This window comes from Myotis nattereri, assembly GCF_964212035.1.
Source record: "Myotis nattereri genome assembly, chromosome: 19".
NCBI lineage: Eukaryota > Metazoa > Chordata > Mammalia > Chiroptera > Vespertilionidae > Myotis > Myotis nattereri.
Window position 1 is genome coordinate 15,454,273 of NC_138095.1, and position 24,433 is coordinate 15,478,705.

The 24,433-nt window shown below is 46.2% G+C and overlaps 2 protein-coding genes across 7 annotated transcripts in view; one reads left to right on the forward strand and one right to left on the reverse strand.

Moving 5' to 3' along the window:
- Positions 1-203: 203 nt before the first annotated feature.
- On the reverse strand, positions 204-9,744 carry RPUSD4 (RNA pseudouridine synthase D4). Its single transcript, XM_081114001.1, has 7 exons — positions 9,427-9,744; positions 8,924-9,089; positions 7,232-7,433; positions 4,431-4,524; positions 4,210-4,354; positions 2,488-2,585; positions 204-1,745 (listed from the first exon to the last, which is right to left on the reverse strand). The coding sequence occupies exons 1-7, from the start codon at positions 9,616-9,618 to the stop codon at positions 1,527-1,529; spliced, it is 1,116 nt and encodes a 371-aa protein (XP_080970127.1). The 5' UTR covers positions 9,619-9,744; the 3' UTR covers positions 204-1,526.
- FAM118B (family with sequence similarity 118 member B) overlaps positions 9,697-24,433 on the forward strand; it is a 38,081-nt gene continuing 23,344 nt past the window's right edge. For 3 of the 6 annotated variants that reach the window (XM_081114002.1, XM_081114003.1, XM_081114006.1), the window contains exon 1: positions 9,765-9,801. The gene's annotated coding sequence lies outside the window, so the exon portion shown is untranslated. Of the gene's footprint in view, positions 9,802-24,433 lie in introns of all 6 variants that reach the window. The other 3 variants (XM_081114005.1, XM_081114007.1, XM_081114004.1) reach the window with 2 other exon arrangements.

Consider the following 24,433-nt stretch of genomic DNA (forward strand, 5'->3'; position numbering starts at 1 on the left):
ACCCACATGCAAACTTGGAACCTTACATCATACACTGAAATGAACTTAAACTGGATGGTAGACCTAAATGTAAAGCTAAAACTAAAAAACTACTAGAAAAAATATAGGAGGAAATCTCCAAGACTTTGGATTATGCAATGTTTTCTTAGGTCTGACACCAGAAGCACAACCCACAAAAAGGAAAAAATAAATTAAACTACATCAAAATTTAAAACCTTCATGTTGCAGATAATATAATCAGGAAAGTGAAAAGGCAGCCCACAGAAGAAGATATTCGCAAGTAATACATCTGGTTAAGGGACTGGTGTTCAGAATATATAAAGAAATCCTACTACTTAATAATAAATAGGCAAATAATTTTAAAAATGGGCAAAAGACTTGGATATTTCTTCAAACAAAATAGGACATTGTGCTACACGAAATAAGTCAGAGAGAGAACGACAAATTTATCTCAGGAACTCACTTATTATATGGAATCTAAAAACAAAACAAAAAGCCTGGCCTGTTGGCATGGCTCAGTGGTTGAGTGTCAGCCCATGAACTAGGAGGTCACAGTTCAATTCCCGGTCAGGGCACATGCCCGGGTTGTGGGCTCGATCCCCAGGGTGGGACATGCAGTAGGCAGCTCATTAATGTTTCTCTCTCATCACCAATGTTTCTCTCTCCCTCTGTGAAATCAATAAAAATATACTTTTTAATTGCTTTTGTTAGCAACATACAGGGAGATTTCACATAAACATCTGGATTTCCTGACTCTGAAATAATTATAACAGCTGTTGCCACACAGCCACACCCGGATGGAGCCATCAAATGCCCTCTTCAGACAGCGTGTGTGCCCTCGCCACGTGTACACCTGCCCAGGCCACTCCTTCCTGTTATCTGCCTGAGTTTCTATTCGCTTCCCTGCTGTCACGCACCCGTCCCGGGCCCCACGAGCACTGGTGAAGCATGGCTCACAGGCTGGAGCTGGAGGGAATCTCTGAATTCTGTGTCTACAAAACCTGAGGCGGAAAACGAGGCAGGACTTGCTCATGGTCCCGCAGCTCCACGAAGAGTGACGGGCTGCTTCTGAATTTCTCCGTCCGTCAGTACCAACCACGCGCTTTCCAACCACAGGAGCCTTCCTGGTGGACCAAGAGCTTTATTGTTGTGTGAAAAGTGCCTGCTAACAGGTTCTGTGCTGCAGTTCTCTGTTTCCAATCACTGACGCCACCTGCCTGGTCCTGGGCTCTCTTCCATTTTGGCAAGATGACCCCGAGGCAGGGAGACTTCCCACAGGCTTTCCCAGAAGGTGGCCCAGTATCAGAAAATACACTTCAGTTTCCAGTAAAAGCCCTGAGCAGCTGGGGTCCTTCAACTCCTCACTTGGCTCTTCTGGAGTCTGTCCCGTGGGAGAAGTTAGCCACGTCCATTCAACAAAGGGAAGAATTCAGGGCCAGTGCACACTGTCCAGCCGTCTCCCTGGAGCTCCCAGGGGCCCGGGCGTCTCCCCGGAGCCCAGGTGTCTCCCCTGAGCTCCCAGAGGCTCAGCTTTGTTGCTTGTCTGGATCCTGACTCGGCAGCTCTAAGCCCAGGCGGCTCAGAGAGCGTACGAAGTAGCGGGGGAGCCTGCAGACCAGGCTGAGCTCCTCGGTCCTGGACCCCAGGGCAGGCAGGACGAGCTGGCGGGCATGCAGGTGCAGAGGGAGGTGGCGGGCCTTCGACTGTGGCAGCCCCAGCTTCCGCAGCGTGCCGGCAGACAGCTTCTGCACAGAGAACAGAGGCCTCGTGAGTGCACCCTTGACACAATGCAGGTCAGAAGCATGGCACTGGAGGCCGGGACAGGAGCACCCCCGGGAGAGGCAGCGTGGCAGCCTGCCGCAGAAGCACCTACAGGAAGGGCTGGGGACCCAGGTAGGAGCACCCGCCACAGCAGGGAGACCCGAACGGCCAGTTCTCTGCCCTCCACGGAATGGGCTGGGCACCAGGACAAGAAGCAGCAGGAAAGGTGACTATGAGCCTTCAGAGAGCCTCCTCTCCCCACAGCCTCCTAACAAAACCAGAGACCTGCCCGGCCGGTGTGGCTCAGTGGTTGAGCGTCGACCTATGAACCAAGAGGTCACGGTTCGATTCCCAGTCGGGGCATATGACCGGGTTGCAAGCTTGATCTCCGGTGTGGGGCGTGGGGGAGACAGCCAATCAATGATTCTCTCTCATCGTTGATGTTTCTATCTCTCTCTCCCTCTTCCTTCCTCTCTGAAACCATTAAAAATATATAGTTTTTAAAAAAACCCAAATCTGAGACAAATCACGCAGCAGCAAGGTTTGCTGAGGCCGTGAGGGCATGAGGGCAGCAGCGGGCTGCTCCTGTTCTCCCTACGCCGGTAATTGGTGCTGCCGCGTCTGGCGCCCCTCGGTACGTCCTGCTGTGACTCACGAGGGGTTTCGCATGGGGAGGCCCAAGTTCTGCCCCACAGTCGGCTACATTTCGGGTCAAACCCATGTTACCTGGGGGGCCAACTTATTCCAGTCCGAGTACTTGTGATCGCCAAGGATGGGGCAATCCAATCCAAAAGACAGGTGAACGCGAAGCTGATGTTTTACTCCTTTAAGAAAAAGAGAGAGAAGACTTGTGAGTGGCGACAGAAATGGTGCCACTGGCAGCATCTGCTTCTAATCCATTAACTCAAAGCACAGTAAGCTGGCAAAGCCGTAACTACATTCACGTATAAAGAACAATATAACAACCTATAAGCTATTAGGGGGTAAACATTATAAATACTGTTACACCCCCAATTTCCCCTCCCCCTCACAGTCCCCTTTCCGCCACAGATAGCCATTAGCATCAACCTGGTGCCTATCTCTGCCATGCTGGGTTTTTGAAAAATAATTTTATTATATAACACAATAGTATTGTCTTACTTTTTTTTATTGTGGCAAAATATATATAACATAAAAGTTACCATTTGAACACTTTTAAGTATACAGCTTAGTGGCCATAAGTATATTCACACTGTTGTACGACCAGCACTACCATCCATCTCAGAAATTTTGCATCGTCCTGAACTGCAACTGTACCCATTAAACACTAGCTCCCCATCTCCTCCTCCCTCCAGCCCCTGGAACCACCATGCCTCTATTAGGTTGACTACTCTAGTATCTCATATCACTGGAATCTATATATATATGAGCCTAAGCAACCGTTACAACTGGTCGGCCGATAGCTATGACGCGCATTGATCACCAGGGAACAGACGCTCAATGCAGGAGCTGCCCCCTGGTGATCAGTGCGCTCCCATAGCCAACCTCCTGCAGCCAGCCAACTTCCCACGGTCCCTCCCCCGAGCCGGCTGCCCCAATCAGGACTGGGAGAGATGGCCCCAATCAGCCCCAATTGCCGGTCAGGCTGAGGGGCCCCACCTGTGCACAAATTTGTGCACCAGGCATCTAGTCATACAATATTTGTCCTTTTGTGCCTGGCTTTTTTCACTCAGCATATTGCCCTCAAGGTCCCTCCTTGTTGCAGCACATATCAGCATTTCCTTCCTTTTTAGGGCTGTATAATATTCCACTGCGTGGATATACGACACTGTTCATCCATTCATCTGTCAGTGGACATTTGGGATGCTTTCATTTTGGCTACTGTGAATAGTGCTGCTAGGAACATTGGTGTTCAAGCATCTTTTTGAATCCCTGCTTTCAATTCTTTTGGCTGTATACCCAGGGGTAGAATTGCTGGATCACATGATAATTCTATGCTTAATTTTTTTGAGGAACCACTTGGCACTATTTTAAATAAGTGTAAACAAACTACTTATATCTCATTGCTACCTACTGTTGTTGCTTTTTGTTGTCTGTTTTTTAATATATATTTTTATTGATTTCCGAGAGGAAGGGAGAGGGAGAGATAGAAACATCATTGACGAGAGAAAATCACTGATCTGCTGCCTCCTGCACTGGAGATTGAGCCCACAACCCAGGTATGTGCGCTGACCAGGAATCGAACCCTGATCTACTGATTCATACGTCGATGCTCAACCACTGAGCCACGCCGGCCAGACAGCTACCTATTGTTTTTAAATATTATCTCTCCTGGAGCTCCCAGCCTCTCCAACAAGTCAGCTGCAATTCTACCCCCACAATACCAGCTGCTCAGAAGGGCAGAGCCCAGCAGCACTGGGAACCCTGCAGACAGCGGCGCCTCCCACCGTGGAGTGGCAGCACCCTCACCAGTAACAGGATGGAGCTCCAACAGGGCGGAGGAGACGGTGCTGCTCAGCACCTGGTACTGCGTCACAGCCACGTGTGCGCTCCGGTTGGTCCGCATTCTCACCATCTTCCCATTGTCCATGCGGTAGCTCGGGGACAGCGTCATCTGAAGCCACAGAAATCCAGATGTGATTTCAACGGACAAGCAGAAAACCTGTCCTCCCGGGAGGCGGCTCACCCACCTTGTGGTGCTGCTGCTGCCCTTGCACCTCCTTCTCCACGATGGGGATATCCACGACGCCTGCTGCGGGCACGGGGACGCGCACGGTGATGGCCCTGGGGGGACACAAGAGTGGGCGAGGCATTCCTTGGATTTGGCTGCTTGGAGGTCTGCACAGCGGGCCTGCTGTGGTCCGTGCCTAAGATCAGAGGGGCCCAAACCATCTCTTGGTAGAGGGCTTGGCCTGAGAGCTTGGTACTCTTCCTACAGCATAGCTCTTTTACTCCTCAAGGGACGTATGTTCATCGTAGAATATATGGGGAGGGGAAACAGAAAAATATGATACCGATAACATGGTCTTTCATGCCAGCCTTTCAAAACGAGTATGTACAGTTTCAAGTAAAATCAGTGTGGTTTTCATATCCTCTTTTTTGTAAATAAGAAAACGTGGTAAGTTCTGATCGCGTATGAAACAAATAAATGAGCTGAACGAAAAACTCGCAGGCCCATTCCTGCCCGCTTTCCCAGGCAGATAAGACAGGGAGGAACTGTGCGCAAAGAAGTCCCGGAAACCACAGCCGAAACTCAGTAAGTCCTCCCGATCAGTCTGTCGGAGGCCTCTCCCTGCCACGTCACCGTCACGGTCACGGTCACAGTCCGACAGAGGGCTATTTAATCTGTCCTGACGCTCAAGCCTCTTCCAGGTCAATCACAGGAGCCCCCTGGTTCTAGGTGGCCTACCCGAGTCACTGACCAAGGGGGCAAAGCCCACTCAGACACAACATTTCACATCCTGGACGCCCACTTCAGGCTGACAGCCGTCGGGGCGGCCGTGACACCTGGCATCCTACTTAAGCCTGAGTTGTAACTACCAGAGCATCCTTCCTGATGACCTAACATCACTGCTCAAAAACGCCATCGGTGAGTATTCCCCGAATGCGAACAGGCCCTGATTCAGACAGGTACTAATTCTATGCAGAGGAACAAGACAGAAGTCCCTGCTCCCAAGGAATTCACAGTCTAGTAAGAAGAATCAAACAAGTAGCTATAATATAACAAGCTGCTATCGGCAACAGCTAGCCAATGGTTCCTCCTACGTTCTACTTGCAACGTCTACTTCCTGCACCTTCTGGGCTACCTTCCCAGCTCTATCTGCCACCACTCACCACCCGACTGGACTGTATGCCTCACTCCTTTGTGCCTGCCATTCCACAGTCTACAACACCTTTCTTCACCTTGTTGATCAAATCCTATTCATTCATCAAGACCCAATTAATTGATTTCAACTCTTCTGTGAAGCCTATTACTGAGAATGGTTACCCATTCTGAACTTTCATGGGCGATTTTCACAAATAATATAGCAATTTTTTATAGACTTTTATTTTGATTATTTGCATACATAATAATAGTCTTGGTTTTCCATCTTTCAGCTTTTCCTATGAGCTCGGCACTGTGTTAAACACTTCACATGCATTACCTCACCCAAAAAGAATATCTACAAATCAAGTAGAAAATAATAAACAATCCAACAGAAAGTGAGCAAAAGAAATAAAGTCTGTTTACAGAAAGGGAAACTCAAAATAGACAATAAACACGAAAGAGAGTCAACAGACAATAGGGTGGTGAAGGCCTGGGATGGGGTGGGGGCTGGGTGGACAGGGCCCAAGTGGCGGAAAATGGGGGGTTTCTGTAATACTGCCAACAATAAAAAAAAGTACACAGGCAAACTGAAAATAAAATACCTTTTTAAAAAAAATTTTGTTTTTTACCCATCTGAGTGGTAATCCTTTTAAAAACGCTTTGGTCAGACATGAGAGGAGGTGAACACTCGCCCCTGGGGGAGAGAGTGAAAGCTGACAAACCCATTTTGGAGAGCAATTGGGGTAGTTAAGCATTCACATTTAAACTGTATGTACCTTCCACTCAGCAATTCCATTTCTAGGAATTTGTCCTGAAGATATACTCACATATTCTCCGCAAAAGGTCTGGAAAGTGGGCTATTACCTAAACATCTGCAATGAGGAAATGATGGCATGTCCACACCATGGCATACGATAGAGCCATAGAGGAGCCAGGTCTAAAAGCACAAAACGCTCTCGGAGATCCACTGTCCCCGTGAGAAGGGCGGGATGCAAGCAATGCGAAATGCGCTGCCGTGCAGTCACACGCTTCTCCATGCCCCGTGAACTCGGGAAGTCCGTTCAGGACTCTAGCGATAGAGACTGCCTCTGGAAAAGGAAGCCGAGGAGATGGGGGATAGGAGTAGCTTTCATATTTGCTCCTGTATCTTTCTTCTATTAAAAACGAGGTAACCCTGTATGCACTAACACGGAAGGATCCCCAAGACACAGAGTTAAGTGGGAAAAGAAAGTACAATGTACGTCGTACAATGTGATATACACATGCGCACATACGTGTGTGTGTAGATACACATACATACATACTGTATATACTACATACATATACATAAATATGTTGACACAGGACGGGAGGAATAAAAAGCAAACTGCCCCAAGGGAAGGGACAGAAATGACAGAGTGGATGGATTCTCCGGGAGTTTTTGGCTTTATTTTTGTCATTTGACTATTTGACCGCAGAAATCGTGTATTACTTGTATAAATTAATTTTCAATGGTCTTCACGTATAGCCATTATTAGGAGTGACTACTCTATCAGAGCACTGAGTCTGCTTCCTACACCTTTCCAATGCCTACAGGTCCTAGCACACTGCCTCCTGTTAACAGGAGTGGCCGCTGTACGAATGCATGACTAGAAGGGATGCCTTCACGTCCACCGCCTCTACCGCTATCAGCGGGCTCCATACCAGTACTTCTTCACCACCTGACGGGTTCTAAACAGCTCTTGGACCTGGTGTGCCACCTCCTTGTCCCAAGCCAACACCATGACGCCTGTAGTTTCCTTGTCCAGCCGGTGGCACAGATGCAGGGGCTCTGCCTTGTGGCCATGAAGCACCTTGGCCAGGATAGGGAGGACATCACTGATGCAGAGCTTGACCCCAGGGCCACCTACGATGGGAAAAGACAGAGGTTTGAGTGGCCAGGAAAAGACCTCACCAAAGAACTCTGCTTGGGAAAGAAAGTCCTTACTGGATTCACTGTCAACGCTTCCCAGGGCCTTTTCTAGGGACTCCCAACATCCTTATGCCAAGGAGCTTGCTAGAAAGGAACCTCAGGCCCCCAGCCCAGACTATCCATCAAAATCTGCATTTTGCTCTAACCGGTTTGGCTCAGTGGATAGAGCGTCGGCCTGCGGACTGAAGGGTCCCATGTTTGATTCCGGTCAAGGGCACATGCCTGGGTTGCAACTTGGTCCCCAGTGGGAGGCCTGCAGGAGGCAACCAATCGATGACTCTCTCATCATTGATGTTTCTATGTCTCTCTCCCTCTCCCTTCCTCTCTGAAATCAATACAAAATATATATTTTTTTAAAAATAAAAGATGTCCAAGTAACTTCTATGGATATTAAACTTTGAGAAGTACTACCCTAGAGCATGGATAGGGCTTTCTCCTCAGATACAAATATTCTTTAATCCCCTTATGTGCTATACATGCACTCACACTAAAATCGGCAACTAAAATGAGGAGGCCTGATCGTTTACTATATAAACAAAGGCTGGAGAATTTGCTAAGCTGAGTGAGAAATGTAAGACCCTGAGGCCCTGCTGAAGCATCACAGGAGAGCTGAGAGTTGCTGGGGTGAGACATGCTTAGGTTGCACTCTCTGTTCTCTCCTAACTACCATGAGCTTGGACAGGCTGCTTCATCTTTCTAACTTTCAGTCTTCTCATCTACAAAATGTAAATGTCCGTATTATAATTATCTCATGGGAGTTGAGAAGACAAGAAACTACCGTGAAAGTCAACAGAGAAAAAAATCCACACGAAGCACTTGGCAAGGTTTAATTCCTTCCCTTCATGTACAACCTTCTCCATACCTTCCAGAAAGCATTCTTCTTCCAACTAAAAGATGCCTCCCCCGCTCCCCCCGCAAGCGCATTCTTTTTCCATCTTTCCTGACTCACTCCAGCTGTCAGACACATTCAACATTTACTCAGAAGCATTTGCGTGTCCATGAAGTTCTAGGTCCCCTGGGGTTTGGTTTTGTTGGGTATTCTCTCTCTCTCTCTCTCTCTCTCTCTCTCTCTCTCTCTCTCACCCCATATAATTTTTTCTTATATATTATTTCCTCTCACCCAGTTTTGGTGGAAAATAACCTGAAGACAAGAATCACACGCCTTTATATTCTTCTACACAATCCCTGTGGAGGTCTGCACAGGGATCCCACAAATCACTGCTGACGGCCAGATGTTTGGAAGCTGTCTCATTGATCTGTTTCCTCGATAGGGCCTTATATATGGTAGGACAGTACTCCACGAACATTTAAATTATTTTGAATGCAAGGGTGCTTCGAGCCCCCCGGAAGGGATGTCTGCGTGTTGCCCCTAATTGTAGCAGAGAGCAGCCGCGGCCTCCCTCCCTTCCCCACGCGGTCCTTACCATGCACAGGGAGACCATAGGGCTTATCGATGACCACGAGGTCCTTGTCCTGGTGGACAATCCCTCGGCTCAGGGCCTTCGCGAGCACGTTGGGGTGGACTCGTTGCAGCTGCTGCGTGAACCGCACTAGCTCGTGCACCCTCCGCTGGACAGGGCTTTTGAGCTCCTACGGGGAGAGAGAAAGCGACGGGAAATGCCTGATGGGGAAGACCTTCAAGAGGCCTGGGTGGGCATCTGGGCAGGGAGGGCATCCCTGAACCTTTGCAGTAAGACTCGCGCCTTCCCCCAGTAAATTGAGAGCGGGGCTGCTTAGCGCCGAGCGCGCGGGAGCCAAAGACCAGCGCACAGGAAGGCACCGCACGCTGCAGACCGCCCCCTCCGCTTTCTCCCCATTCTCCCCCACCGACCAGGTCCTTTCCTTGCATTCTCTGAGGACCCTCGCCCGCCCGGGGAACCAGAGCGCACTGCCTCTTGGGAATTGTAGTCTTTCCCTCCGGACTCACCGGCTCCTTCTTCGCCTTTTGTTCCTGTTTCTGGGCTCGGAGCTTCTCCGCTAACCGTTGGGCGTTCAGGGGCTTCGAGGCAGCAGCAGCGGCGGTACAAAATGGCTTTGGGACGAGACAGAGGAGACTGCCCCCACCCCGCCCGGAACCCCGAACCCGGAGGCGCAGCACGCCCCAGCTGGGCGCCGCCATCTTGCCGAGGAGGGCGGGGCGAGTCGAGACCCCCCGACTAGGGAGGCGGGCTGCGCGGGTCACGTGGGGCGGAGGGGCGGGGAAACCTGGGCCGAGTCACGTGAGCGGGCACGCCGAGCGCTCCTGCGCCGCCCCGGCCGTTAACTGCAGTTAGAGCAGCCGGCGCCGGGAGAGGAGGACGCGGTGAGTATGCGGGGCAGCCCGGCCGGGTGTCTGGGCAATGCCGGCTCCCCGAGCGTTCACTTCGCGTCGCAGGATCTTTGTCTCGGAGAGCACTGCCCCGGGAGGCCGTTTCTCCCCGCGGGAGGCGATACCACGCCAACCCTGTCCGCCTCCGCGGAGCGATGCTCCCAGACGCTCTCCCCGGAGCCTCCCGAGGCGCCGGCTCGTCCGTCCTGGCAACCGCGTCCGCGGGGCTTGGCGGGGCTCCGGGGGCGCGTCCTGGCCCCGACCGTCCATCTTCCTTAACCGCTCGACCCGCGGAGATGTCCGGCCGTGCCTGTCACCTCCCGGCTCGCAGCCTCTTTGTCATTCGTAGTAGCCGGTGCTCTCCCCGGGATGATGCGGGAAGCCCTCGCGTTAACCCCGGGGCCCCAGACGGCTGAACCCCTGGCGTTTCTTCTGTCCTCCCTCGGGAATGCATTTCTCGCTGCCTCCTCTCCCCCTGCCCTTTCGCTGCTCCTTCCGAAGGAGAGGCTGAGACTGGCCCCTTTCCGTTCCCTTCCTTTTTTTTCTTTCTTTCTTTCTTCTTCCATATTTCGCAACCGCCCCAAACCCTCTTCTCTCCCCGTCTTCCCGAGGTGTAATGTTGGGGTTCTCGTGCCCAAACTGGAAGCGACTTCCTCGGACTTGGCTGCGGGGGTGGCCGGGAAGATGGACGGGGCGGAAGCGGGGAGGGCGAAGTGAGAAATCACCCGGTGGGACCCACCTGCCGCTGGGGGGGCGGGGGCGGGGGGCGGGGAAGGAGGCGAAGGCCGGGTTCGGAGAACGGGGGGATGCGCCCCGGCGACCGAGGGAGGAGGGAGCGGTGTGTGGAGGTTGCTCAGGGTGGAGGCCGCCCGAGGAGTCGGGGTGGGTGGTGGAATGGGGCTCGCGCCCTGCCTACCTCCCTTCCCACCCACCCCACCCCCAAAAAAAGGGGGATTAGCAGAAGGGAGCCCCGTGGAGCTAGACATAAACCTGAGCAGGTGAGTGGGGCCAGGCTGTGGGCGGCGTGAAGTTGGGAGTTTGAGCGGGATGTGGTGCGTGGGGAGGGGTCGGAGCTTCTGGAGCCGGCGAGGGGCTCGTGCACGGAGAATCCCAGGAACGAGGCTGGCCCGCGCCCCGGGACGGACGGGAAGGGAAAGGGAGATCGGCGGGGAGACCCTCGTGCTGCTCCACTCGGCGGCCTTTTCTCCCGGCGCCGTCCTGTCCTCTGCGTTTGAGTGGGTGGTGAGCTGTCCAAGCCATCAGATGGCCCGTTGGGAGAGCCCTAGCCGGTTTGGCTCAGTGGATGGAGCGCCGGCCTGCGGACCGAAGGGTCCCAGGTTCGATTCCGGTCAGGGGCATGTGCCTTAGTTGCAGGCACATCCCCAGGAGGGAGTGTGCAGGAGACAGCTGATTGATGTTTCTCTCAACTCTCTATCCCTCTCCCTTCCTCTCTGTAAAAAAAAAAAATCAATAAAATATATTTAAAAAAAAAAAAAAAAGATGTACCATTGGCCGCTGCTGCTGAACTGTGAGCCCCTTAAGGACTCTTCGTTTTTTATTCCCACATCTGGCACAGGGCAACCTGGAAGGTTCATTAGATGAAGTGCATCAGAGACATGTGTGGGGTGTTTTCTGAACATTTTGATTTGTCTTCGTTCTGTCTTTTTTTTTTTTTTTTGACCTAAAGAATGGAGGTAGGAGTAACTATCTGTAAAGAGTAGGAAAGAAGATTGTGTGTGTGTGTTTCTGTAATAAATAAGACAGGGGATTGGGATAGAAATGCAAAGAATTACCAGGGAGTTTTGGAAGCAACTTCCCTCTTTCCTTCTGCCCACCCCATCCCCTCTGCAAATTCACAGGGAAGACATGACCTGTGAAAGTGGAGACGTTCCACCCTACAAGAATGATTATGTCTTACTGATATGCTCCAGACCCAAGTTCTAATTTCACTGAAAGGCTGCACATCACATGTTACTTAGGTACATGAAGACTACCCCCTCTCCCCCCCAGGACTCTGAAACTTGGACATCAGGACTTTAATTCACATCACTATGTTAACTACAATGACCGTTTGGGGTATAGGACTTTTATGGTTTTGTGGGGGCTGGGAAAAACTATTTCTACCGTAATTTGTCCTTGATGGCATTGAAGAAATGATACCTATTCTTGCAGAATTGGCCTTCTGTGGCAGGAAACAAAATGAAGCTCCAACTCAGATGTCATTGCTGGTGACACAGAGCTTGTGTTCTTGGGTTTCAGTTTAACCCAAGACAGCACTGTAGCGCCCAAGAATAAAAACACTGGTCACTTTTTTCTGGAGAAGGAACTTCTAGATTTTTGTTGTTGAAACGTCATAAGAAAACTTTGAAGAATTCAAAGTCCTTGTTTTGCTTGTTATCAGTCTTAGCCAATACGGGTATAGAAGTTAGAAATTCCCTAATGTTTCTCCTATGAGTCTAGGCATTTGGTGATTTAAAGTAGAGTTGCTAAGTGCATAAGAATTTATGCAAATATAATGTCTATCTTTTGTTTTTTAAAGCTATTTTGCCTCCTTCCTCAATCAGCTGATCCTGCCTTAGGCAGTTTATTTGTTCCACTTCTGTAGCAATCTCACATTCTGTTTTTGATTGACTCATCTGGACTGTTTTCTCAGTACAAGGAAGAAAATTCTATTTGTGGTGTTTTCATTCTTATAGAGTTCAAAGGTGGCATATTTACATTTTTAAATTTTATTTATTGGGGTAACATTGGTTAATAAGTTTCAGATGTACACCTTTTTTAAAAAAAAAAAGCAATGGCGTTTATTGATTTTTCTTTTTAAAAATAAATATTTCTTTATTGATTTCAGAGAGGAAGGGAGGAGAGAGATAGAAACATCAATGATGAGAGAGAATCATTGATTGGCTGCCTCCTGCACACCCCACACTGGGGATGGAGCCCGCAACCCAGGCATGTGCCCTTGGCCAGAATCGAACCTGGGACCCTTCAGTCCGCAGGCCGATGCTCCATCCACTGAGCCAAGCCAGCTAGGGCGATTTTTCTTTTTTTAAGAGAGAGGAAGGGGGAGAGAGAAAGACATTGATTTGTTGTTTCACTTATTGCTACATTCATTGGTTGCTTCTTGTATGTGCCCTGGCCAGAGATCAAACCTGAAACCTGGGCGCATCCGGATGATGCTGCATCCAATTGAGCTACCTGGCTGTGGCAGGTGTACCACTTTTTAATATGACATCTGTGGACTCGTTTATGTGCTCATCACTCGAAGTCTAGTCTCCTTGCATCACCATATATTTGTCCTCCTTTATCCTCTTTCTCTCTGGCAACCACGACTTACAGATTCTGCTATATCATAATATATCAAGTGCCCCCAAAATAACAATATAAAGAACTTAATACATTTTTAAGGATGTTTCCTGATCTGCAAAAACAAAACTACCTTTTTATTTTATTTTTTTAAATATATTTTATTGATTTTTTTACAGAGAGGAAGGGAGAGAGATAGAGAGTTAGAAACATCGATGAGAGAGAAACATCGATCAGCTGCCTCCTGCACATCCCCCACTGGGGATGTGCCCGCAACCCAGGTACATGCTCTTGACCGGAATCGAACCTGGGACCCCTTAGTCCGCAGGCCGACGCTCTATCCACTGTGCCAAACCGGTTTCGGCCAAAGCTACCTTTTTATTTCACAGATATAAGGACTACTAATAAAGGAAGTTGTGTTTAAATATCACAAGTTTAAGTTTAATTAGTGGCATAAGGTTAAATGCTGGCTTCTCAAACATTGATTTGCTAGTTGCATATTAACCAGCAATTCAGTTTCCCCTAAGGAGCAGGAAGTACTTGGACATTGTTTTATGGTTTTAGAGAGAGTCAAAGAAGCAATTAGCGGGAGCTCTGGAGGTGTCCTAGAAAGTGCATTTGTTGGGCCCAGCTGGTGTGGCTCTGTTGAGCGTTCACCTTTGAACCAGGAGGTCACCATCTGATTCCCAGTCAGGGCACATGCCCGGGTTGCGGGCTCAATCCCCAGGACTGGGCGTGCAGGAGGCAGCAGATCAATGATTCTCTCTCATCATTGATTTTTCTATCTCCCTTTCTCTCTGAAATCAATAAAAATTCTATATAATAAAAGCATAGCATGCAGATTGTCCCCTCAACCGGAGTTCTTCCAGGAGTTTGACCAGGGGGCGGGCTGGCTGGAAGAAGGGAGGGAGGCCCCAGCCAGCAGCTGCTAGAGACCCTACCAGTGCACAAATTTCGTGCACTGGGCCTCTAGTATATCACTAAAAAAAATAAAAATAAAAAGTACTGTTGGGAGCCAGATATCTGGGAATTAGCACCAGTTCAGCTGCTTGTGAGCTTAAATAATTAGGGCTTCAGTTTTTTGTCTTTTAAAAGGAGATCCTTATAGCTCTAAGCTTCATTCTATAAAGTTTTTCCACTAACATTTAAGTAATTCTCTTAACAAGTGGAATTTATTTCAGACTTATCTTGAGTACATTTAGCATTGGCATAGAGAACCATGATTGCTCTTTACCCCAGAATTTAAACTTATGCCAGTGAGCTAACATTTATATTTGGAGGTTACTTTATTGAGGGTTGTTGGAATACACCTTAAGATTTCCTAAGTGGGGCATGACAGAGGGATTGCAGACAGAAAAAAAAAATATGTTAAAGCCCTGGCCTGGTAACTGTTGGTTACAGCATTGTTCTGATATGCCAAGGTTGTGGGTTCGATCCCTAGTCAGGGCACATACAATGAATGCATAAATCAGTGGAACAACAAATCAATGTCTCTCTCTATCTTTCTCTCCCCCAAACTAATTAATTAAAAGAATATTAGAAATCAATAGTATAGACCTATACCATGGCTGTTAGTGCTTTTTTCTATACCAGCATTTTAAAGAAATTCTGTTGTACTGATTCTGTTACCCCTACATATTTTTAATCTTTTGAGTGATGATCAAAGCAGGTCTGGCTTAAACCAGGACTTCCTAAACTTTTTCATATCATGACACATGTGGAAATAATTGTTGCTTCAAAAAGGAAAACTGGAGGCAGCCCACAGAAGACAGCTGGCCTGGAAGCGGTGGCTGTGCCCAGTCCCCACATGACCAACCTCAGCCTGTTTCTTCATAGGAGCAATGGCATTAATAATCCGTATCTAGTAAGATTGCTTTGACGAGCTACGAGATAAATATACATGGTGTCCTCAAAGTATTAATAGCATTTCATGATTATAAGTTAAAATAAGATCATTACATTAGAGAATTTTCAAGACTGTAAAGAGCTGTGTATTTTATGGCATTTATATAAATGAAGATGACCAAAGTATCTTATGGGAAAAGGAATCTACACTGGAAGGGTGAATGTGGAGACCATGTTTCCAGAACATGAACAGTGGCTACTCACTAAGTACACAGTCAAAAGCCAGAGGATATCAGGATCCCTAGAGAAATTCAAGAAGGTATTTGCAACATATAGTTGCCTAAGTTGAATAAACCTATTCTTTGATTACTTGAAAATTTAAACAGGAAATTATAGATGTGGATTGTTGTGTTTTCCTTGCTTATGATAGGAACATGCTCTGTTGGCTCTAAGGACAGGACCCTGTTAATTTAATGAAGATAATTTCCAGTAGCTGGTACAAGGAGAGCTGAGCTGTAAGCTGATTTAGAAAACCAGATCCACACTGAGTTTACTGGTCCCAGTGTTAGCTAAGACTGTGCTGTGGTACCAAGCAAACAGAAGCTCCTTCTCCAGAAAAAAGTGACCAGGGGTTTTTTTTAGGCACTGTAGTGTGTATTTGGGGTTAACCTTCTTGTCAGCATTTTCCCAGCTTGCTTGATGGTAAGACTCACCTGAGGTACTTTTACCAGTAAATGTACAGAGCACTCCTCTAGAAATGTTGAATCTGTAGATTCTGAGTTGGCCCAGGGATCAGTTTCCCCTGGTCTTTCCTGCCTAGCAAGCACTCTAGGGGCCTGGGCTAAAAGTTCTCTTGTTGATGAATACACCACACAGAAGGTAAGGTTACTTGAAAACGTAGAGCGAAACATGGCAGATTTTAAATGTTGCTGTTTTTCCCCTTTTTTTGGTTAGTCCTCACCCGAGGATATTTTTCCATTGACTCTTAGAGACAGTGGAAGGGAGAGGGAAGGATACAGAGAGAAATATCGATGTGAGAGACACCTTGATTGATTGAGTGCTTCCTGTACGCGCCAGGGATCGAGCCTGCAACCTAGGTATGTGCCCTTGACGGGAATCAAACCCAGGACCCTTCAGTCCCCAGGCCGATGTTCTGTCCACTGAGCCAAACTGGCTAGGGCTTTCCCTTTTTTTAAATTTTTTATCAAAGTAATTCAGTATATGGTTTAAAGTCAGATAGTATTAAAAGACTTACAGTGGGGGAAAAACAAAAACTATGCCCTCCATTTTCCTCACCTCATAGGCTCATTTCTTAGGGACAACCACTCAATTATTTCCTTCTTTCTGCAGGTATTATCCTCATATTTCACAATCATCTGCTATGTTATTATTTCTCGTCTTTCCCTCCAATGTTTGGCTTTTTGATTTCTGGCTGTGGTAGATTAGGACTTCCTTCTTCCACTCGCCCATTTCCCTACCTTTCCACATCCTCCACCCCTGTCACAACTATATTGTAATTTTTTATTAAAACAAGCAGTTTTTCTGTGTTCACACAACTCTGCCAAATATCATTCAACCATTGAGGCAGGTGACCTATCTCAGCTCTGCTCTTCTTGTGTTTAGGCTTACCTTTGCCTGCTTTTCTCCCATCTCAACTGTTGCTGTTTTCCCAACACTGCAACCTATTTGTCAACTTCTTATCAGTAACATTTCCTGTGAACTGAGATGTATCACTTCCACTTTTATTTTATTTTATTTTATTGGAACAACAAATCGATGTCTCTGTATCTCCTCCTCCTCTACTCTTTTCTGTCAGGAACTACTGCCCAGATACAGTTCGGGAACTGCCCTTCACTCTCCTGGGCTGGCACCAGGCTGTTCCATTTCTTGGCATACACCCTTATTTACTAAGAAGTACGAGTATTTGAGTAACTTTATCTTGCCCACAGACTTGGCTGATTGTTTGTAAGTGTTATAGAATTCTAGGTGGGAAACGATTTTCCCTCTGAATTTTAAAGGAATTATGTCCCGCCAGTTATCTGTAATTGCTCGAGAGGCACAGGGATTCAGATCCTTTTTATGTGACCTTGTTTTGTTGGTTTGTTGTTGTTTTCTCCCTCGCTGGAATTTGGGCGTATTCTGTCTATCCCTGGTGCTAGGGACTATCATGATGATGCACCAAGGGGTAGTCTTGCCTCATTTACTGTTCTGGGTACTCAGTGGATCCTGTCATTCTTAGAAATGTGTGTGCTTCAGTTCTAGGACATTTTCTTCTATTATTTCTCTTGAGTTTTCATCCCACATTTTCTTTTTCTTTGATCCTTTTTCATAATAACTATTTTTATTCCATGGATATGATAGCTTCAAAGAAAACCCATTACAGTGTTTTAGTTTTCTGCTCTGCATTGGAGCAGGTTTGAGTGTCAACCCTAAAGTAAAGGCAGAGCCTTATATGTGGTGAGAACTTAGTGCTTTGTCACAGTGTTACAGGCCACGTTAAGTGACGTCTATGGGGACTGGGGAGGGCCTGGCCCTCTGCTCACTCCAGGTACTCTTGCTCCTTCCCTGTCCTGTGTGTGTTTCCTGCACTGCCTGCATGGACCCGTCTCTTTTCCATCCTGGGAGGGTGGGTCTGGTCCCGGGGGCCCAGGCTGCCGGCCCCTGCTGCTGCTCCTGTGGCCTCACCCTTGGTCTTTTACTTGCCTCCTTCGTTCTTTTTTAAGAAAGTGTGTTAGTAGGTCTCCCTAACCTGTTTTGCTCTCACCTATTTTTCCCCCTCAATTATTTTTAAACTAGAGGCCTGATGCACGAAATTTGTGCAAGAGTAGGTCTTCCTTACCCCCAGCTGCCAGCACTGGCTTCCCTCAAAGCCCCGGCTTTGTCTGGACCATCAGGTCTAATTAGCATATTACGCTTCTATTATTATTGATGGTCACTTTTTAAGACTGGTGCTACCTGTTCAGCAAAGCAAGATTTATGTATTTATTTATTTATTTTTGGGGCTTTCAGAGTCTTATGTCAGGTCTAAACAGTGCTTTCATCTCTCAGTTCATTTACCGATCAAAGAGAATATTTTTCAGTTTTTATTTTTTAAAATACCCTGAAAAGAATGTCAAACTAAGTAAAGGTTTCCAGCTTAAATTAACCACTTTCCTAAATTTCCTTTGGTCCAACATTCCCCTGCTGGTCAAGGGACTGGTGGAATTGATACAGGGAATGTGCTTACAAGTACAAGTGCATTGCTAAAGTACCCGACAGTCTTTCAAAGTCAGTAAGTACTTGTGTTGGTGCTTGAAACAGAAAGAGGGAAATAACCACCTGTAATCCTCTCACCCAGAGATTATTTCTGCCCTGCGGAGGCCTATGAAATACATGATAAGGAACTGGTTGCTGAGCTGTTTTTTGACCTTTAAGTCTGAAGTACTATCTTGAAGTCCCTTTGCATGTGAGGCGCTGTGTAGCTGAAACGTTTGAGCAGGTGTCTCCTGGGTCTGAAACACAGCAGAGATCTGAGCTGAAGGTACAGATTTGGGAGTCATTAACATTTAGTTGGTATTTGAATCATTTGGAGTAGATGGGGTGGGCAGGGGAGGGAATGTGTAAAGTGAAGAGATTGGAGCGCCTAAAGTAGACTGGACTCTCAGCATGTAAGGGATGGGCAGAGGAAGAAGAGCTTTCACTAGAAGGATGGGAAGAAAACCAGGAAAACAGAATCCAGATGAGATGAGGATGAATTAAATGTCAGATGCTTCCAACAGGTGTAAAGGAAGATAAGTACTAAGGATTTCATTGAATTTTGTCGTAAAGGTGTCTGTCTCCCATAACGCTTTCCTTGATCTTCCTCAAGCAAAACTGTTATTCTCCTCTGTACCTCATACATACATGTTAAACTTAGAACAAATATGCAATAAGTATTTGGTTATAAATTCTATTTCCCCTAAAAGGTAGAGACTTTTTAAGAGTATGGGCCTTATGGGTGTGGTCTTACAGTCTTAGTCATCTTTGGTGAGACAGTATTGCATTATGTCTTCACAACATGGACTCAAGTGAGCATCCTTTGTCTACTGTGTAATAGCTGTGTGATCTTTAGCAAGGCACTTAACATCTCCGTGCTTGGATTCTAATATCTGTGATATGAGATGGTAATAGTATCTACTTCAGAGAAGAATGAACATTTGTAAAGTACAGGAAACAGTGCCTGCCTCATTAGAAATGTTAAATGGTGTTTGGTGGGTATGGTAATAGGAGTATTCTTAACACAGTGTCTGACATTTAACAGATACTTGAGCATGAAACTCAACAACTTGTTGGGACTAATACACTTCCTGTCATTTTACCCTACAAGCATATATGGAATATAATGGCCAGGCCATAGAGAAATTACAGAATAGAAATGGACTGAGTTAAATGCATGCAGCTGTTTTATAAAACAAATCTGTGGACTTTCCACAAAATACTTTGTGAAATTAGTTTCTTTTCATGTAGTTGGGAAGGAGAAAGCAAAAAGTTAAGACTGCTCCAAAGCAGATGAGAATTTTTATGTGTAGAGATAAAAAGCCTTAAGTAGGTTAAGTGGTGACTGGAAGTCACAGCATGTATTTGTTTGACTTAAAAAGAAACAATACTACAACGTCATCCATTTATCCTGGTTCTTTTCATTCCTTAAAAAAATTTCTAGTACAGCCCTAGCTGGTTTGGCTCAGTGGATAGAGCATCAGCCTGCAGACTGAAGGGTCCCAGGTTCAATTCCGGTCAAGGGCATATGCCTGGGTTTCGGGCTCCATCCCCATTAGGGGGCGTGCAGGAGGCAGCCGATCAGTGATTCTCTCTCATCATTGATGTTTCTAGTTTCTATCTCTCTCTCCCTCTCCCTTCCTCTTCGAGGTCAATAAAAATATATTAACAAAAAATAAAAAATAATATTTAAAAAATTTTTCTAGTACAGTTAACAGACAATATTATATTAGTTTCAGGTGTACAACATAACGATGAAACATTTATGCAGTTTACACAGTGATCACGCTGATCGGTCTAATACCCATTAGACACCACACATAGTTATCACAACAGTGTCAGCTATATTCCCTATGCTGTACTCGGCATCCTGTAGTGATTTTTGTAGCTGGCAATCTGTACTTTAATCCCTCACCCTTTTCACCCGTCCCTCCAACCTTGCTCTCACCTGGCAACCATCAATTTATTCTCTGTATCAGTTTGTTCCTGTTTTGTTTATTATTTAGCCTCCATGTTTGTGTGTTTTTCAGTTTTTTTTCTTGTAATTTGTAGTTTATACCATTGTGGTTGGAGAAGATGTTTCATGTGACTTTAATCTTTTTAAATTTATTGAGACTTGCTTTGTGGTCTAATTTGTGGCCTATCCTGGAAAATGTTCTATGTGCACTGACAAGGATGTATATTCTACTGCTTTGAAAAATGTCAATTAGATCTGTCTTATGTATCCTTCAAGCCCTCTGTTTCCTTATTGATTTTCTATCAGTTGATCTAGCCATTCATTGGTTTTCTGTTCAGCTGGCTAAGGGCTCCCAGGGTGTTTGTTGTGTGGGATGTGTGTGCCCTCCTGTTGTAGTTGATCCTTGATTGCTGTTGCCACATCAGAGGGGAAGTTGACCCTCAAGCTGACCAGCTGTCCGGTGGCCATGGCTACAGTGAAGCTGTTGTGTAGGGGCTGAACCTATAAAGAGGAGTCACGTTAGTGGGGCTCTGGTGCCAGCCATGTTGCTCTGGTGTGGCAGTTGTGGAGCTGGTTGGGTGGTGGTCTAGTGTGGTCTGAAGCTGGCCACCATCTGTATTGGGTCTGGGGCCTCTTGGGAGAGGCTCTGGTGCAAGCCAAGGTTAGCCGCCACTTGTATCTGGCTTGGGGCTGCCTAGTAGGATCTGGAAAGTGATCTGCAGTTGGTTGCCCTTAGTCTGAGCTTGGAGAAGCTTGGCAGAGGCCGTGCTGTGAAATGAGGCCAGCTGCCACAAGGTGCAGGCTTGGGACCATTTGGTGGGCCCCACGATATGAGCTAGGCCAACTGCCACTTGTATTAGGGTTGTGACTGCTTAGTTACTAGTAAAGCTACATTCCAAGCCAAGACTGGTCACTGTTTATGCCAGGATTGTGGCCACCTGATGTTAGTGCAAGTAGAGACCTATCACCTTTTGTGCTACTGAACTCAAGTTCCCCCGTTGGGGTGTTCTATTCAGGAACCAGCTGTGGTTGTCCTTAGGTAGTTTTATTTACTAGCAGCAAGTAAAGAAGATGGGATTCACACCCAAAGCTCTGTCTGCTGAAGGAAGGCTTAGCCATTGCTGGTATACACTAGCTGGTTAATTTCTTCTTTGCAGTTGGCTGTACCCAGCTTATAGTAGTTGAGTTCCACGTGGGATCCACATTGGACTAATGGACTTTAATGAACTGAACCCGCTACAGCATGGAAGGGACGCTCTGGGCACTGGCCTTGCTTTTGGCTCTACTAGAACCCCAGCTGCCCCTCTTTCAGGACTGGCTTAAGGGAAATGGTACTTTACAACCCGAGGAATGTAATCCACGCAAATGAAGCCGTTTTCCACATCTCGTTTTCCCATGGGAATCTTAGAAAATTCATTTTCTCAAAATATCTTTAAGAGCCAACTCACACCCACAAGTGATAGAGAAGTCTGGCCCACTAATTCCTCCGGCAACAATACTACTGGATATATAAAAAATATTTCTTTTTTCTTTTCTTTTCTTTTTTTTTTTTTTTTTAGTATTTTAAAAATCTTCTTTCTTAGCAGCATGTGTTATTGTTTTTGGGATATGCCTTCTCAAAAGTTTCACGGGAGGGAAAGCAGGGGCAAGGAAGTTCTCATTCTTTACATGGTAAAATTGTCACCAAGTTCTAATTCAAATCAGATTTTAATTCAGTGTCCCATTATTTCTTCTTGAAACAGTTTTGTTTTCCTAAACACGATGTGTTACTTTGGTTTTATGATTAAAATCACCAATATAAGTACATCTGAGCCCTTGAGCCTGCAATAATGGGAAGTTTGTTTTATACACGGTTAGGAAGGCTGCAGTCTACATGATAGAACAGAATTGATGAGCTACCTGAGTAAAGTAGCTTATTTGTTACTTGTCCATGCGCTTGTTGGATGCTCTTTTATAGACACTATACTTTTCCTTCCTCCCTTCCTGTAAAAACCAGATGTGTTGGAATTAGTCCAAATGCCCCCATTTGATTTCTTCCAAGTCAGAGGATGACTATCTTTCCCCCTTAGAAAATGAAGTTAACCCTTTTCTACGTTTAGGTTAGAGAAATAGCCTGTCTTTTTCCTGTCACTGTTCTGTTTGTTCAAATAGATGTGGGGGTAGGAGGCTTCTAAAACAAGAAATGTACCGCCTTCTTAAGCTAATCATTTTTGTTCATTTGTTTGTTTTTAATCCTCACCTGAGGATATTTTTTCCATTGATTTCTAGAGAGAGAATGGAAGGAAGGGAAGAAGGGGAGAAAGAGAGAGAAACACCAAAATGAGAGCGAGACATCAGTTGGTTGCCTCCCACATTCATCCCCATTGGGGCTGGGGAACATGCAACTGAGGTGCGTGCCCTTGACCAGGAATTGAACCCACAATTCTTCGGTCCACTGGCTAACGTTCTAACTACTGAACAAACTTGCCAGGGCTAAGTAGTCATTTTTTGCCTTTTACTTCCAGGCAAAAATGCCATTATTAGCACTTTTTTCTCCCTGTCTATTTATTGCATCCACCCATATGCCAATGTGAATTTTTCTGAGTTCCTTCTGGCCTCCTGGTTGAGCTGAAGACTACATACTGGAAGCAGCGGGAGAGATACTGTACATAGATCAGCCACAGGGAGAGATACATGGATCAGCACGAGGAACTCAGTCTGGGAGACCTCACTCTGATTCTTAAATGGAAAAAGGCATCAGGTTTTACCATCTTAGCTGGCACCAAGATACCACAAAAGCAAGAGCTACTGGCCGCCTTTGATATGTCAAATCCCCAAGTCCTCTAGTTTGTACAACTGGCCTTTCATTCATAGGCCAGTCCCTTTTCTCTTGTCCTTTTTTCTTGTTTATTAATGGGTTTTTCCCAGGACACTTGCCTTGATTTTTCCCTTTTCCATCTACCAGATACAAACATTGTATTTCCTGCCGATCTGACAGGTTTTAAAGTATGTGTCCTCTCTTACATGAAAACTTACATCTTAAAAAACATGTCAGTGAGGTTGCTGTCACTTTTCTCAGCATTTACCCAGAATCTGACTATCATTTTGCTGAAATCTATTGGCCTTGAAGGATTTCTCAGTGCTTAGCAGTAATTGGAGTAATGAAGACATTGCCAGAGGTAACTCTAATAGTGATCACATAGAGAAATTAATGTGTGAACTAGTTGATGCATATTAGGAATTCCCAATTAGCTTGGCAGCTCTTTTGCAGTAACTGCATATTTAGGGTAAAATGCTAAAACAGATTTCCCCCCCTAAAGAAGTACTCTAGAAGGAATAAGATATGCTTCATGCTTAGATGCCACTGGGGCGTACATGCGAGATTGTATCATGTGAGACACCCTTTAGGCTGAAGAAATGATGATAACCTGTTAGGAAACAGAATGACTATATGATCAGATACAATGTGGGCATATTACAGTACTTCTCATTCAGTCCCTAAATAAGAGGACCCAAAACATTTTAGTAACAGCTTGTCAGGAGCTGTTAGCCATATTTATTCCTTTAAATTAATGTGGGTGAAGTGGACCTTCAGAACACTTGACTGTGTAAAAAGAAAAAAGTTTAGTGTTCAGGTGTAGATACCAAGAATTGACCGCCAACAATCCAGCAAAGCCCGGCCGGCATGGCTCAGTGGTTGAGCATCAACCTGTGAACCAGGAGGCCATGGTTCGATTCCCAGTCGGGGCATATGTCCAGGTTGTGGGCTCGATCCCTAGTGTAGAGCGTGTGGGAGGTGGCCGATTAATGATTCTTTCTCATCATTGACGTTTCTATCTCTCTCTCCCTCTTCCTTTCTCTCTGAAATCAATAAAAATATATTTAAAAAGAATCCAGCAAAAATGATCTTGCATATTTTCCAGGAGAAAATGGTAGGACGGATCTAGGGTTCTAGTAGGTGAGTGGTGCTGGAGGTAGTAGCAAATAGTGCTTGTCACCAGAAGAAGGTGCCTGGTCATGTAGCGGCTATTCAGCATTACACAGGATTATTTCAAATAAATCTGCTTCCCAGAATGTCAGAGCTTCCTTATTTGATAGTTTGGGCTGCAAATTAAAAATGAAAAGCTGAGAGGCTAATACTTGAAAGAATGCTTTTAGGTGGTAATAGTGTGCTTAAGAGTATGGCCTTGGGAGGTAGACAGACCACCTTGGTTTGAATTCTGACTCCCAGCCTTTCTCTGCCTTAGTTTTCTCATCTCTGAAGTAGGATAGATAATAAGAGTACTTCATAAGGTTATGGAGATTACA

What these genes read in the sequence shown, in the direction of transcription:
- RPUSD4 (XM_081114001.1), bottom strand. Translation starts at nt 9,618, where the DNA reads ATGGCGGCGCCCAGCTGGGGCGTGCTGCGCCTCCGGGTTCGGGGTTCC. An exon ending in CTATGGTCTCCCTGTGCATG is followed by an intron (nt 7,434 to 8,923) that starts GTAAGGACCGCG and finishes TTCCCATCGTAG; the next exon opens with GTGGCCCTGGGGTCAAGCTC. An exon ending in GGCAGCAGCAGCACCACAAG is followed by an intron (nt 4,355 to 4,430) that starts GTGGGTGAGCCG and finishes CTGTGGCTTCAG; the next exon opens with ATGACGCTGTCCCCGAGCTA.